A 15,292-nucleotide genomic window follows, 5' to 3' on the forward strand; every position below is an offset into this window, starting at 1 on the left:
TTTGAGCCATTAAGGGTATGGTGTGGGTATGGTCCGGCAGGAGTTGTCTCTTACCTGATGCGTGTCCGTGGGGGAGCAGGGCGAGGAGGATGAGGAGTACAGACGTAGCCAGTCTGTGGACTGGAGAGGAAGCCAGGGCTCTCGTCTCACACAATACCATTCCATCGCTCATCTTTCCCCTGGATACCAGCTCTACAGTCTGCTGAGGTTCAACCTACAGGGAGAGAAAGTTAGGGGAGGTAGGGACAGATTAGTTCAGTACCAACAGCAAGGATTACATAACAGAGAGAGAACGCCAGAGGTACTCTGCAATAGGGCTGAGGCGGTCATGACATTTTGCAAGCCAGTAAATGTCATGCAAAAGTATTTTTATTTAAGTAGGCGAGTCAGTTAAGAACAAATTCTTATTTACAATGACGGCCTACCCCCCGGGCAAACCCTAAAGACGCTGGGCCAATTGTGCGCCACCCTATGGAACTCCCAATCACAGCAGGTTGTGATACAGCCTGGAAGTTAGTCGTGATTGGTCTACACACCTTAGACCGTCTTAGAAATCACAAAGCGCCATGCTGCGACTCCATATTGATTTGGGAAAAAAAGTCACACAATTTTTATTTTATTATGCACTCTGGTTGCTACGCTTCCCGTGGAGAGAGAGAGGAGAGAAACAATTGCATTGCTGCTCTGCTTGTGTAGCAAGAAAGTTAGGAGATATTGAAATCAATGGACGATGGAATTCAAATAAAACTAAAAGTGAAACAAGGAGGAATCCAAAAGACCAAACAAATAGGTTGCTACATATAATCTGAATGGAGTTATTCGTAGGCGTTAACTGTAGAATGGTAAGAAGTGCAGTAATGTTATAACTATCCTCAATTAGCTAGCTTCTCTCGGTATTATGTAGTCCAGACAGGTAGGCCTACTACGTCATCAGATGGGATGATAAATAACTAGCATGAAGTTAGTCTAGCGCGAGTGAGTTAACAGTGTTTGTGGTCTCTCTCTGTGCCTGCCAAGGTGCTCCGAGTCTCATGCATCTGATTTCACGCACAGAGCCCCCCTCTCTAATAGCCTATACTCTGTGCCTCTCTCTCTCTCTCTCTCTCTCTCTCTCTCTCTCTCTCTCTCTCTCTCTCTCTCTCTCTCTCTCAATAAAATTTCAATTTAAGGGCTTTATTGGCATGATAAATATGTTTACATTGCCAAAGCAATGTTACCTCTGGTTAACAAAGTAGCAAAACAATTCGCTTTTCTGCTGCTTCCCTCACTCGGTCTGGTTGTCCCTTGGTAAAGTGTTTATATACTGGTTAGAGGGACAGTAGAGCATTGAGTACCAGGCCATTAGCGAGGGCTCTTAGTAAATTGGGAAGGCTACCCATCAGCGCCATTCATTTGCGCCGTTTTGGATGGGATTACTACGACCAACGGTCACGTAGGAATTTGACTGTGGTCATGACTCGTGACTGCCAGTGTGTCATTAATACGGGCACCGCGACAGACTGAACTCTGAACTCTGAACAGCACGTTACAGGTGGATTACTGAGCCAGTGGATGACAGACAGTGTGTCGATCTCCCTCTCAGAAAAAGAAAGAGAGACCCTAGCCTGGCAATAGAGACAGAGCACCATAGAAAAACATGGAAGGTCCGAGAAGACTTTGAAAAGCGCTGTGGGTCGGGTGAAGTAGGGTACGAGCTACACTTCCTGTTCCACTGCTCCAAATAGGAATTAGAGGTATTTAGAAACTTCAGTATTCACACCCCTTTACTTTTTCTAAATTTTGTTGTGTTACAAAGTAGGATTAAAATAGATTTAAATTGTCATTTTTTTGTCAACAAATCTACATAAAATACACTAATGTCAGAGGAAGATTTTTAAAATTTGTATAAAAATTTTAAAAAATAATAATAACAATGTTAGAATTTATAAAAAATAAAACACTAATATATATATTGATTCGATAAGTATTCAACCTCCTGAATCAGTACACGTTAGAATCACCTTTTCCAGCGATGAAGTCTTTCTGGGTTTGTCTTTAAGAGCGACCTGGATTGTACAATATTTGCACATTCTTCAAGCTCTGAGTGTCGTATAAGCTCTGTCAAGACACCATTTTAAAGTCTTTATTTTGTAATTCTATTTTAATGAGGCAAGTCAGTTAAGAACAAATTCTTATTTTCAATGACGGCCTAGGAACAGTGGGTTTAACTGCCTGTTCAGGGGCAGAACGACAGATTTGTACCTTGTCAGCTCGGGGGTTTGAACTTGCAACCTTCCGGTTACTAGTCCAACGCTCTAACCACTAGGATACCTGCCGCCTACACTCTAACCACTAGGCTACCCTGTCGTCTTGCTATAGATTCAAGTCTATTTGAGTCAAAACTGTATCTAGGCCACTCGGGAAACATTCAATGTCGTCTTGGTAAGCAACTCCAGTGTATATTTGGCCTTGTGTTTTAGGTTATCGTCTTGCTGAAAGGGGAATTTGTCTCCCCGTGTCTGTTGTAAAGCAGACGGTAGGACCAGAAGGATTACCTTAGATACAGCAGATAATTGTCTGTGTGGGGTAGAGACAAGGCATATAATTAACACTCGCCACCAGCGAAATGTGGGTAGATTGAGGTATTAGCGGGTAAGAATGTCTATTTCACACGTTGGCGGGTGGTCAATTTGCAGGGCTGTACAGTGCGAGCGAATACATTCACAAATAAAAAGTCAAAATTCAAGTGTGAGAGCAGCAGAGTTGCAGCAGAGAAATGCTGCAGTAGTCTGCTGTTTTCGTTTCATCGCTGCTAATCGCACAAAGAAACAAGAATCATATAATCCCACCTCACGCAGCAAAATCATTTTACTCTAAAGTCTACAAAGTGAGACTCGGTCCTCGTGTTTTCTACCTATTTACATTGTTTTGTTCAGCTCAGTTGTTTTTCAACGTTAGTTTGAGTCTGCTGCTTCAACTTATAGCAAAGAGACGCCCTAGTCAGATCCCAAATCTCTCTCTCTCTCTCTCTCTCTCTCTCTCTCTCACACACACGCACGACAGGACTTGAGTGGCCCCCTTACCACGGTAACCTCCAACCCTTAAAGGGGGCAGCTGAACATTTGGTCTCATCTGATATTTTGGAGTCCGATCCCAAAACAAGGCAGCAGCTACCCTTGCTGGGTATCCAGCCAAATTAAGGCAGTTCATACAATTGTAATGTAATTATGGCACAAAAAATACAAATATATTACTGCAAAAAAAAAAATGAACTACCTGCCACAGTGGTGGGCCAAAAAGTTAATTTTATGATTGTTTTTGCTGATATATATATTAATATTACTATTGTTGTTGTTGCTTAAACATATCGTTAATTTCTGTAATACTTCATCTACATTGCTATGGCAACAGTGGCAACCACCCATTCATGCCAAAAAAGCATGTATTGAATTGAGTGAAAGAGTCCAGACACAGGCCTACGTCTCATCCCAGGCCTACATCTCATCCCAGGCCTACGTCTCATCCCAGGCCTACGTCTCATCCCAGGCCTACGTCTCATCCCAGGCCTACGCCTTCATCCCAGGCCTACGCCTTCATCCCAGGCCTACGTCTCATCCCAGGCCTACGTCTCATCCCAGGCCTACGTCTCATCCCAGGCCTACATCTCATCCCAGGCCTACGTCTCATCCCAGGCCTACGTCTCATCCCAGGCCTACGCCTTCATCCCAGGCCTACGCCTTCATCCCAGGCCTACGCCTTCATCCCAGGCCTACGTCTCATCCCAGGCCTACGTCTCATCCCAGGCCTACGTCTCATCCCAGGCCTACGTCTCATCCCAGGCCTACGTCTCATCCCAGGCCTACGTCTCATCCCTGGCCTACGTCTCATTCCAGTCCTACGTCTCATCCCAGGCCTACGTCTCATCCCAGGTCATCCCAGGCCTACGTCTCATCCCAGGCCTACGTCTCATCCCAGGCCTACGTCTCATCCCAGGCCTACGTCTCATCCCAGGCCTACGTCTCATCCCAGGCCTACGTCTCATTCCAGTCCTACGTCTCATCCCAGGCCTACGTCTCATCCCAGGTCATCCCAGGCCTACGTCTCATCCCAGGCCTACGTCTCATCCCAGGCCTACGTCTCATCCCAGGCCTACGTCTCATCCCAGGCCTACGTCTCATCCCAGGCCTACGTCTCATCCCAGGCCTACGTTTCCTATTACAGAGAACATCGGTTTTAATCAACATCATCAATATGAAATTCCTCTGATCTCTACTGCTGTGGATTTAATGAAGCAGCCATTCTGCACTGTGATGGCTCCGCTGGGAAATATAGTACTCCAATCTACTGGGATTCATAAGACAGGGAGAGGTCATCTACTGGGATAGATGAGAAACAGTGAGAGGTAAAGGAAAACAGAGAAAGAGTGAGGGAAAAAAACAGACGAGACAGAAACTACCCTAAGTCCCCCCCTCCCTCCCTCAGAGACACTACCCTTAGCCGTCCCCTTCTCTCGGAGACACTACCCTTAGCCCCCACTCCCTCAGAGACACTACCCTTAGCCCCCCTCCCTCAGAGACACTACTCTTAGCCCCCCTCCCTCAGAGACACTACCCTTAGCCCCCCCTCCGTCAGAGACACTACCCTTAGCCTTCCCCTTCCCTCGGAGACACTACCCTTAGCCCCCCCCCTCCCTCAGAGACACTACCCTTAGCCTTAGCCTTCCCCTTCTCTCGGAGACACTACCCTTAGCCCCCCTCCCTTGGAGACACTACTCTTAGCCCCCCCTCCCTCGGAGACACTACCCTTAGCCTTCCCCTTCCCTCGGAGACACTACCCTTAGCCTTATCCTTCCCCTTCTCTCGGAGACACTACCCTTAGCCCCCCCTCCCTCGGAGACACTACCCTTAGCCCCACCTCCCTCGGAGGTACTACCCTTAGCCTTCCCCTTCCCTCGGAGACACTACCCTTAGCCTTCCCCTCCCTCAGAGAAACTACAGATAACACTCAGCGGATAAAAAAACGAATAGGAGAAAACAAATCCACATCAACATCATTAACACAAATGAGATCCAGGTGTAGAACCTTCATTAGTGGCTAGCGATTAGGGAGCGATAGCCTAGTGTTCGGCTGTATTAGTCAGCAGTCAGTGGCAATAGCAGGCTAGCCTGGCAGGCAGTTTGCCTCAGGAGAGTAGAAGGCAGTGGGCCTTATAGCTAATAGCATGGAGCTGCTGAGCTGAACAGAACAGAGCAGGGGGGGAAGATGTGATTGGATTCCATTTCTGCTGCATGGCAGATGGCACCAGAACAGAGGCCCGGTAGGTAACGTCAAGACACACACACACACACACACACACCTTGTGGAACATGAAAATCTGTTCTGATCCCCTTCTGCCACCTTGCGTTCTGCTCCCCGGTAGAAAGACAGAGTTACCTGCACACCGGCTGGTGGGAGGTGGTAAACGGTCTACGCTGGCTCTACATCGTGCCAAGGGGCCATAGTCTGAACAGAACAGCCAACATCATCATCATCATCATCATCATAGCATTGGTTGCACTTGCAATGCACTCTGGGATATTCTGTAGAGCTTTGTTGACGTAGATGGACTCGGTAAGAACAAGGTGGCCCGCCTCTCTAACCAACAAACAAACAAAAACACACACAATCCACATCAACTGTCATATTGTGTTAATTCAAAGAACCTCTTCAGGTGTAGCCTAGCTGTTTGCATAGCAGGGCTGCTGCGATATTTGTGAAGGCAGAATGAGCTTGGTTACTTTCTCAAGCCTGAGAATGTGAGAAGTAAAATGAAAAATTAATGAATCCAAAGTTGCGAAATTCTGCAACACAAAGCAGCCTGATTGGCCTGTAGGAATAAGATGACCAGGAGTGTGAAGGGACATTTTTTTGTTTTACCTTATATAATATATATTGTGTGTAATCTATTTTCTGAGTCATTATTTATCTTTTACATTCCTAAAATCGTTTGACCTCGTATCCGCCTCCTCCAAGGTCTTCTTGTGTTGCCCTCTGCAGAGTAAGGTAGCGTGCTGCGTGATCTAGGATGGCAGGATGGCATCACCACACGGCCTGCTACTGTAGATTGTCTGATATGAACACTGAATCACGTTAATGATTATAGCTGTGTAATAAGACAGTCGTACTACCACCACCACGTCGCCAGTCATCATACCACCACCACAACATCGACTAGTCATCATACCACCACCACGTCGCCAGTTGTCATACCACCACGTCGCCAGTCGTCATACCACCACCACCACATCGCCTAGTCATCATACCACCACCACCACATCGCCTAGTCATCATACCACCACCACTACATCGCCTAGTCATCATACCACCACCACCACATCGCCTAGTCATCATACCACCACCACCACATCGCCTAGTCATCATACCACCACCACCACATCGCCTAGTCATCATACCACCACCACCACATCGCCTAGTCATCATACCACCACCACCACATCGCCTAGTCATCATACCACCACCACCACATCGCCTAGTCATCATACCACCACCACCACATCGCCTAGTCATCATACCACCACCACCACATCGCCTAGTCATCATACTACCACCACCACATCGCCTAGTCATCATACCACCACCACCACATCGCCTAGTCATCATACCACCACCACATCGCCTAGTCATCATACCACCACCACTACATCGCCTAGTCATCATACCACCACCACCACATCGCCTAGTCATCATACCACCACCACCACGTAGCCTAGTCATCATACTACCACCACCACATCGCCTAGTCATCATACCACCACCACCACGTAGCCTAGTCATCATACCACCACCACGTCGCCTAGTCATCATACCACCACCACTACATCGCCTAGTCATCATACCACCACCACGTTGCCTAGTCATCATATCACCACCACCACGTAGCCTAGTCATCATACCACCACCACCACGTAGCCTAGTCATCATACCACCACCACGTCGCCTAGTCATCATACCACCACCACTACATCGCCTAGTCATCATACCACCACCACCACATCGCCTAGTCATCATACCACCACCACCACGTAGCCTAGTCATCATACTACCACCACCACATCGCCTAGTCATCATACCACCACCACCACGTAGCCTAGTCATCATACCACCACCACGTCGCCTAGTCATCATACCACCACCACTACATCGCCTAGTCATCATACCACCACCACGTTGCCTAGTCATCATATCACCACCACCACATCGCCTAGTCATCATACCACCACCACCACATCGCCTAGTCATCATACCACCACCACATCGCCTAGTCATCATACCACCACCACTACATCGCCTAGTCATCATACCACCACCACCACATCGCCTAGTCATCATACCACCACCACCACGTAGCCTAGTCATCATACTACCACCACCACATCGCCTAGTCATCATACCACCACCACCACGTAGCCTAGTCATCATACCACCACCACGTCGCCTAGTCATCATACCACCACCACTACATCGCCTAGTCATCATACCACCACCACGTTGCCTAGTCATCATATCACCACCACCACGTAGCCTAGTCATCATACCACCACCACCACATCGCCTAGTCATCATACCACCACCACCACCACGTCGCCTAGTCATCATACCACCACCACGTCGCCTAGTCATCATACCACCACCACCACATCGCCTAGTCAGCATACCACCACCACCACCACCACATCGCCTAGTCATCATACCACCACCACCACATCGCCTAGTCATCATACTACCACCACATCGCCTAGTCATCATACTACCACCACATCGCCTAGTCATCATACCACCACCACCACATCGCCTAGTCATCATACCACCACCACCACATCGCCTAGTCATCATACCACCACCACCACATCGCCTAGTCATCATACCACCACCACCACATCGCCTAGTCATCATACCACCACCACTACATCGCCTAGTCATCATACCACCACCACCACATCGCCTAGTCATCATACCACCACCACCACATCGCCTAGTCATCATACCACCACCACCACATCGCCTAGTCATCATACCACCACCACCACATCGCCTAGTCATCATACCACCACCACTACATCGCCTAGTCATCATACCACCACCACCACATCGCCTAGTCATCATACCACCACCACCACATCGCCTAGTCATCATACCACCACCACATCGCCTAGTCATCATACCACCACCACGTTGCCTAGTCATCATACTACCACCACGTAGCCGTCATCATACCACCACCACCACATTGCCTAGTCATCATACCACCACCACTACATCGCCTAGTCATCATACCACCACCACGTTGCCTAGTCATCATACTACCACCACGTAGCCTAGTCATCATACTACCACCACCACATCGCCTAGTCATCATACCACCACCACATCGCCTAGTCATCATACCACCACCACATCGCCTAGTCATCATACCACCACCACGTTGCCTAGTCATCATACCACCACCACATCGCCTAGTCATCATACCACCACCACGTAGCCTAGTCATCATACCACCACCACGTAGCCTAGTCATCATACCACCACCACGTAGCCTAGTCATCATACCACCACCACGTCGCCTAGTAGTCGTACTGACACATAACCTAATATTGCTCTGCTCCTAACGCCCAGCCTTTCCGTTGAGCTCTGCTCTCAGTTGGCCCTTCAAGAAAGCATTGTAAGCATTGTTTTGGCCTCAACGTTTTCTTAAGGAACGTAACACAATGACAAAAGAAATGAATGTTTCCTGGTTTTATACTGTGAGCAACACCTTCAAAGTTTGAACAAACCGGCCTATCAACAGAACACTTCCTGAATCAAACAGTCTGGGCCCCAGGCTTACAATACAACTGCCAATGAAACGGATATGTCACTGGAAATAAATTGGTACAAAAACAGAAATAATTCATTTAGCCTAGTTGTCTGAATTGGTGCCCGCAACTGATGTGATTCTGGGTGATGTGTCATAGATGAGTAAGTTAATTTTACAACTCATGTAATCTCGTGACAGACGAAACAGACTATCTAGTCCGCGAGCAGGTGAGATTTGGTTCTGGGTGCCCGAAATTACAACCCATGTTCCTGAATATCAAATTGAATCCTTAGAAGAAATAAACATGGTCCCTGGTCAGCGCATGGTGAGGTCAGTACAGTGTTTTCAGTCTGAAATCTGATGGCCTGCTTGTAACTTCTCACATCTCAGTCCTGTCCCATATGACTACTCTATTCCCTATATAGGCTAGTGCACTACTTTTGACAATGGCCTATAGGCCTCTGGTCAAAAGTAGCACATTATATAGGGAAAGTAGTGCACTGTATAGGGAATAGGCTGCCATTTGGGACACAGTCCCTTGTGTCTGGTTAAGGGGGAAAAGCTCTCAGTACTACTCTACTGTCACCTGAATGCTGCTGTAAGTGAGTTCTACTCTACTGTCACATGAATGCTGCTGTAAGTGAGTTCTACTCTACTGTCACCTGAATGCTGCTGTAAGTGAGTTCTACTCTACTGTCACATGAATGCTGCTGTAAGTGAGTTCTACTCTACTGTCACATGAATGCTGCTGTAAGTGAGTCCTATTCCACTATCACATGAATGCTGCTGTAAGTGAGTTCTACTCTACTGTCACATGAATGCTGCTGTAAGTGAGTTCTACTCTACTATCACCTGAATGCTGCTGTAAGTGAGTTCTACTCTACTGTCACCTGAATGCTGCTGTAAGTGAGTTCTACTCTACTATCACATGAATGCTGCTGTAAGTGAGTTCTACTCTACTGTCACCTGAATGCTGCTGTAAGTGAGTCCTACTCCACTATCACATGAATGCTGCTGTAAGTGTTCTACTCTACTGTCACATGAATGCTGCTGTAAGTGAGTCCTACTCCACTATCACATGAATGCTGCTGTAAGTGATTTCTACTCTACTGTCACCTGAATGCTGCTGTAAGTGAGTTCTACTCTACTATCACATGAATGCTGCTGTAAGTGAGTCCTACTCCACTGTCACATGAATGCTGCTGTAAGTGAGTTCTACTCTACTATCACATGAATGCTGCTGTAAGTCAGTACTACTCCACTGTCACATGAATGCTGCTGTAAGTGAGTTCTACTCTACTATCACATGAATGCTGCTGTAAGTGAGTCCTACTCCACTGTCACATGAATGCTGCTGTAAGTGAGTTCTACTCTACTATCACATGAATGCTGCTGTAAGTCAGTACTACTCCACTGTCACATGATTGCTGATTGCTGCTGTAAATCAGATTACAAGGTCAGTAAAATCCCGTTGGAAATTGTGTCTAATGTCAAAGGGCTTTTTGAAAAAAGGAACATTCTTAATGTGCTGTTCTCCTCAACTCCTCCCTCAGAGAAAAGTGGGCCTGATGTTTGTCAACAACATCAACAACATCAACCCCCTGGTAATGAGGTATCTTTATCTGGTTCACCAGTCAGTCATGTGAGCCAAATGTATATTGGCACAACACGCCTAAGGATCTCAACTTCTGAAGGAGGGAGGGAAATAGAGGATAGAGGGATGGGAGGGGAGTGAGAGAGACTTGGGCAAGAAAAACTCCTCCACTCCAACGTGCTGTGGTTTCCCTGCTGCCCATGGCTTCTAGAGCGCAAAGACAGAAGGGGGAGAGCAGGCAGGAGAGAGAGCAGGCAGGAGAGAGAGAGCAGGGGAGAGAGAGAGCAGGGGAGAGAGAGAGTAGGGGAGAGAGAGAGTAGGGGAGAGAGAGAGTAGGGGAGAGAGAGAGTAGGGGAGAGAGAGAGAGCAGGGGAGAGAGAGAGAGCAGGGGAGAGAGAGAGCAGGGAAGAGAGAAGAGGAGGCAGGAGAGAGAGAGCAGGCAGGAGAGAGAGAGCAGGCAGGAGAGAGGGAGAGCAGGGGAGAGAGAGCGGGCAGGAGAGAGAGAGCAGGCAGGAGAGAGAGAGCAGGCAGGAGAGAGAGAGAGCACAGGAGAGAGAGCAGGCAGGAGAGAGAGAGCGGGCAGGAGAGAGAGAGCAGGCAGGAGAGAGAGAGCAGGAGAGAGAGAGAGCAGGAGAGAGAGAGAGAGCAGGCAGGAGAGAGAGAGACAGGCAGGAGAGAGAGAGCGGGCAGGAGAGAGAGAGAGGGCAGGAGAGAGAGAGAGAGAGAGAGAGAGAGAGAGAGAGAGAGGAGAGAGAGAGAGAGGGAGAGCAGGCAGGAGAGAGAGAGAGCAGGGGAGAGAGAAAGAGCAGGAGAGAGAAAGAGAGAGAGAGAGAGAGAGCGAGAGAGAGAGAGAGAGCGCAGGGGGGAGACAGAGAGAGAGAGAGAGAGAGAGAGAGAGAGAGAGAGAGAGAGAGAGAGCAGGCAGGGGAGAGAGAACAGGGGAGAGAGAAAGAGCAGGAGAGAGAAAGAGAGAGAGAGAGAGAGAGAGAGAGCTCGGGGAGAGACGGCATGTGTCTGGAGCTCAAAGAGAGCAGGGAGGAGAGAGGGAGCGAAGGCATGTGTCTGGGAACAGAGCACTCAGTGTGCCAGGGAACAGCCGTGAAGAGATTGCCATCTGATAGGCCTGACTAATGCCTTGAGTTCAGCCCTCCACTCTGATGGAGCTGCCTAGAGCCAGGCTGGGGCTGAGAGGAGAGAACCCAGATTGAGGCATAGAGAAAGAGGCATAAGAGTGAAACAAGAGAGGGGGGCCTTCGTATGGAGAGAGAGAGACAGCATTGGGAGGGGGAGAAAGAGAAAGGGACAAAAAGAGTAGGAGCAGAGAGGAAGAGGCAACCACCAAATATCTATCCATGAAAATAAGCCTAAGTGAGGAATATTTTATGGAGGTTTTACTCCACCCAAAATCTGTCCACCAACATTTTTGTATGAGGCCAATGAGTGAGTGTCATATTTGGTCAAGAAAATGTTTTGTTGCTAATTTGAAACAATATATATTCTACCAAATAAGCATCACTTTGCCCATCCCTGCTCTCTGCTGCCTGCTGTACACGAGAGAGGGTGATGTACCTTTTCTGAGATTTCAAAACTGATTTGTTGCTTATCAAATTCTACTTGCCTAATTTGTTGTCGTAATTGCTCTGTAATGATAAATTACTTTAACTGGGTTGTGATATAACCACAATATGTAAGTCTACCGCTTAAACTAAAAATGAAAAGATATACACTAATCTATTAACTGCGCCTGGCAGACTTGGCAAAATGTAAATATAGAACGTCCTCGTACTAGTACAGCTGACGCTGAATCGACACGAGTCACACGCGTTAACACGTGCAACTGTACTGCCAGCTAAACAGAGTGCAGTGCGCATGCCCGAACGACTGTACACACATCTACATACATTCCTCGGTGTCCACATCACTAAGGATCTGGTCCACACACACACACACACACATATTGATACAATGTAATCAGCTGAACATTCGGATTTATTGCAACAATGTATCACTAAAAGCGCTAAAATTACAAGAATTACACACTGTAGGTTGAAATGCATTGCTAGTGATGTGCTGGCATGTCAGGACATGTCAACATGTAAAACGGTTGGGAAATATTACCGAGAGACAATATCACAGCCCTAACGTTACCACAATATAGGTTACTGCTGTAACTGGACAACTAGACAATAAATGATCTTCTGTGCAAAACTGATGATCACGTTTATTAGACATAAGGTTACAAAAAGGAGTGTGAGTCTGTTGTAGTAGCACCCATCTAAAGGGATGGGCAACTTGTATAATCACATAGTTATGTCTTTTACCCCCTGGTTATCGGTAACTTTTTATGGTCCGACCGGTAGATATGTATTATGGTATCTAGTTTACTGGGCATTGTAACCCCGGCTAATCATCCACAACACAACGGGGTTCCTTCCTCATTACAATGGTCCTTGGCCGATCTTTCTGTCTCTGTTGTGGCAAAAGACACACTGACTGACATGCCATTGTTGGTTTACAAACACGGAAGAACTTTTGAAGGTTCAAATCGCCCGAAAGGTCTGATAGTCTTGAAAATTACAGATCAACACAAAAATCCAAAGTTCAAACCGGCTAACTAGTAACTAGATCTTACATTAGCTAGACAACCTAGTCCCCATAGGACATTGTTGAGCTCACATAGAAGGTTAGTAGTAACTTAGTTATTAACAGACAGATGTTGGCACAAAAAAAAATACAAAACTATTAACAAGTAACATTTGTTTCTGTTTTTCACTGGTTACAAAACATAGAAAATAGGCCTAAACCAAGCAGGAGGCCAACATCAGAATATAATACTGACAGAGAGAGAGAACCGAACAGCGCCAGTATGCAGCACAAGCCAGACAGATGCCGTATGCTTACCGGTAGCTGGAGACAAACAGAAGACACTTACCAACGAAAAGCCTAAATGCCTTCAAGCCCTCCTCTTCGTTCTCACTGTCGGGACATGGACTCAAATCATTCAAATAGACAGACTATTCTCCAAATGTTAGGTTAAGTGCGAAATGGCTTATTTTTGTATGGTATTGTCGTTTCCTTCGCTTTGTCCCAAAAGCTAACCGGTTTCGTTCTTCTCAGTGTGAGGTAAGCGGAAACACACCAGCCGCCTCGCTTTCGCACGGTGTCCATGGGAAACAGTAGTCGAGACCGCAGTCAGGCAAATGAATGTATATATAAATGAATGCTAGAGGCCTCTAGTGGCCAAAAGCACATATTAGCATGGGAAGCGCCATTGAGGGCTTCCACCATTTTAATGTAGCCAACTGGATGGGACAGACTTCCTACTTTATTGTCAGATCCCTCCTGGTGGACCCGGTCGGAGTCATGTCCAACCAGGTCATCAGGAGGATTCCGCCAATCGTGAAGAAGAAAATTGACCACTTGAGAAAACCAGCTAGAGAGAATGGGAGAAAATCCCCAAATCCAGATGTACAAAGCTGGTACAGACATACCCAAGACGACTCAAAGCTCTAATCACTGCAAAAGGTTATTCCACAAAGTATTGACTCAAGGGTGTGAATACATACAGTACCAGTCAAAAGTTTGGACACACCTACTCATTCCAGGGTTCTTATTTATTTAGACTATTTTCTACATTGTAGAATAATGGTGAGGGGATCAACCTGATGAAATAACACATATGGAATCACATAGTAACCAAAAAAGTGTTAAACAAATCTAAATATATTTTAGATTTGAGATTCTTCAAAGTAGCCACCCTTTGCCTTGATGACAGCTTTGCACACTCTTGGCATTCCCTCAACAAGCTTCATGACGAAATGCTTTTCCAAAAGTCTGTAAGGAGTTCCCACATATGATGAGCAATTGTTGCCTGCTTTTCCTTCACTCTGCGGTCCAACTCATCCCAAACCATCTCCATTGGGTTGAGGTCGGGTGATTGTGGAGGACAGGTCATCTGATGCAGCCCTCCATCACCCTCCTTCTTGGGAAAATAGCCTTTACACAGCCTGGAGGTGTGTTGAGTCGTTGTCCCGTTGAAAAACAAATGATAAGCGGGACTAAGCACAAACCCGATGGGATGGAGAATCGCTGCAAAATCCTGTGGTAGCCATGCTGGTTAAGTGTGCCTTGAATTCTAAATAAATCACAGACAGTGTCACCAGCAAATGAAAAAACCACACCCTCACACCTCCTCCTATTATATCAGAGAAGAAGAAGACAGTGCTGCTACAGATAGAACATTGAGACAGATATTTCACCGGATGTATAAATGTGAAGCATCCGCTTGGCGTTTCCACTCACTACCAAATATGGTAGTGAGAGGAAGCCCACTGGCCCGGCATCAGGAGAAGATAGAAGGAGATGGATTTTGGCTGAGATTATGCAACTATGACTAATTTGTTCCCATTGGAAATGGCAGGTTGCGGTCTATCTTGGTTTATCTATACAAATCTTATGTCCTGCCTCACGCTAGCCAATTCCCTGTCGAAACCCAGATGCAGTTTGATTGTCATCTTTAGTAGAGGTCCAATTCACAAACGTTCAGTAACGTTGCCCCCTTAGCCCTCGATTTAGCGAGAGAGAGAGAGAGAGAGAGAGAGATACTGACATTTCGCTTGTTTGATTGCCTTGCGGAGGGAATAACTACACTGTTTATATTCGGCAATATTCCCACTAACCTTTCCATGGTTAAATGCGGAAGTTTGCGCTGTCAGTTTTGCGCCAATGCTGCCATCTATTCACGGTTTCTGGTTAGGGTAGGTTTTAATAGTCACTGTAGGTGCATCTCCTATGCACTTCCTTATAAACTCACTCACCAAATCAGCGTATACCTCAATATTATTCTCTGAAGCTACCTAGAACAT

At 46.8% G+C, this 15,292-nt stretch overlaps 1 protein-coding gene across 1 annotated transcript in view; it reads right to left on the reverse strand.

Annotated features, from left to right (window-relative positions):
* The window catches only part of LOC139414906 (sushi domain-containing protein 6-like), a 54,375-nt gene extending 40,770 nt beyond the window's left edge, over positions 1–13,605 (reverse strand). Inside the window, exons 1-2 of the mRNA XM_071162518.1 lie at positions 13,360–13,605; positions 55–214 (exon numbers count right to left, since the gene is read on the reverse strand). Of these exons, the coding sequence (XP_071018619.1) occupies positions 55–172 (118 nt within the window). The 5' untranslated portion in view covers positions 173–214; positions 13,360–13,605. The remainder of the gene's footprint in view (positions 1–54; positions 215–13,359) is intronic.
* Positions 13,606–15,292: the final 1,687 nt, after the last annotated feature.

This window comes from Oncorhynchus clarkii, chromosome 8 (genome assembly GCF_045791955.1).
Source record: "Oncorhynchus clarkii lewisi isolate Uvic-CL-2024 chromosome 8, UVic_Ocla_1.0, whole genome shotgun sequence".
Lineage (NCBI taxonomy): Eukaryota > Metazoa > Chordata > Actinopteri > Salmoniformes > Salmonidae > Oncorhynchus > Oncorhynchus clarkii.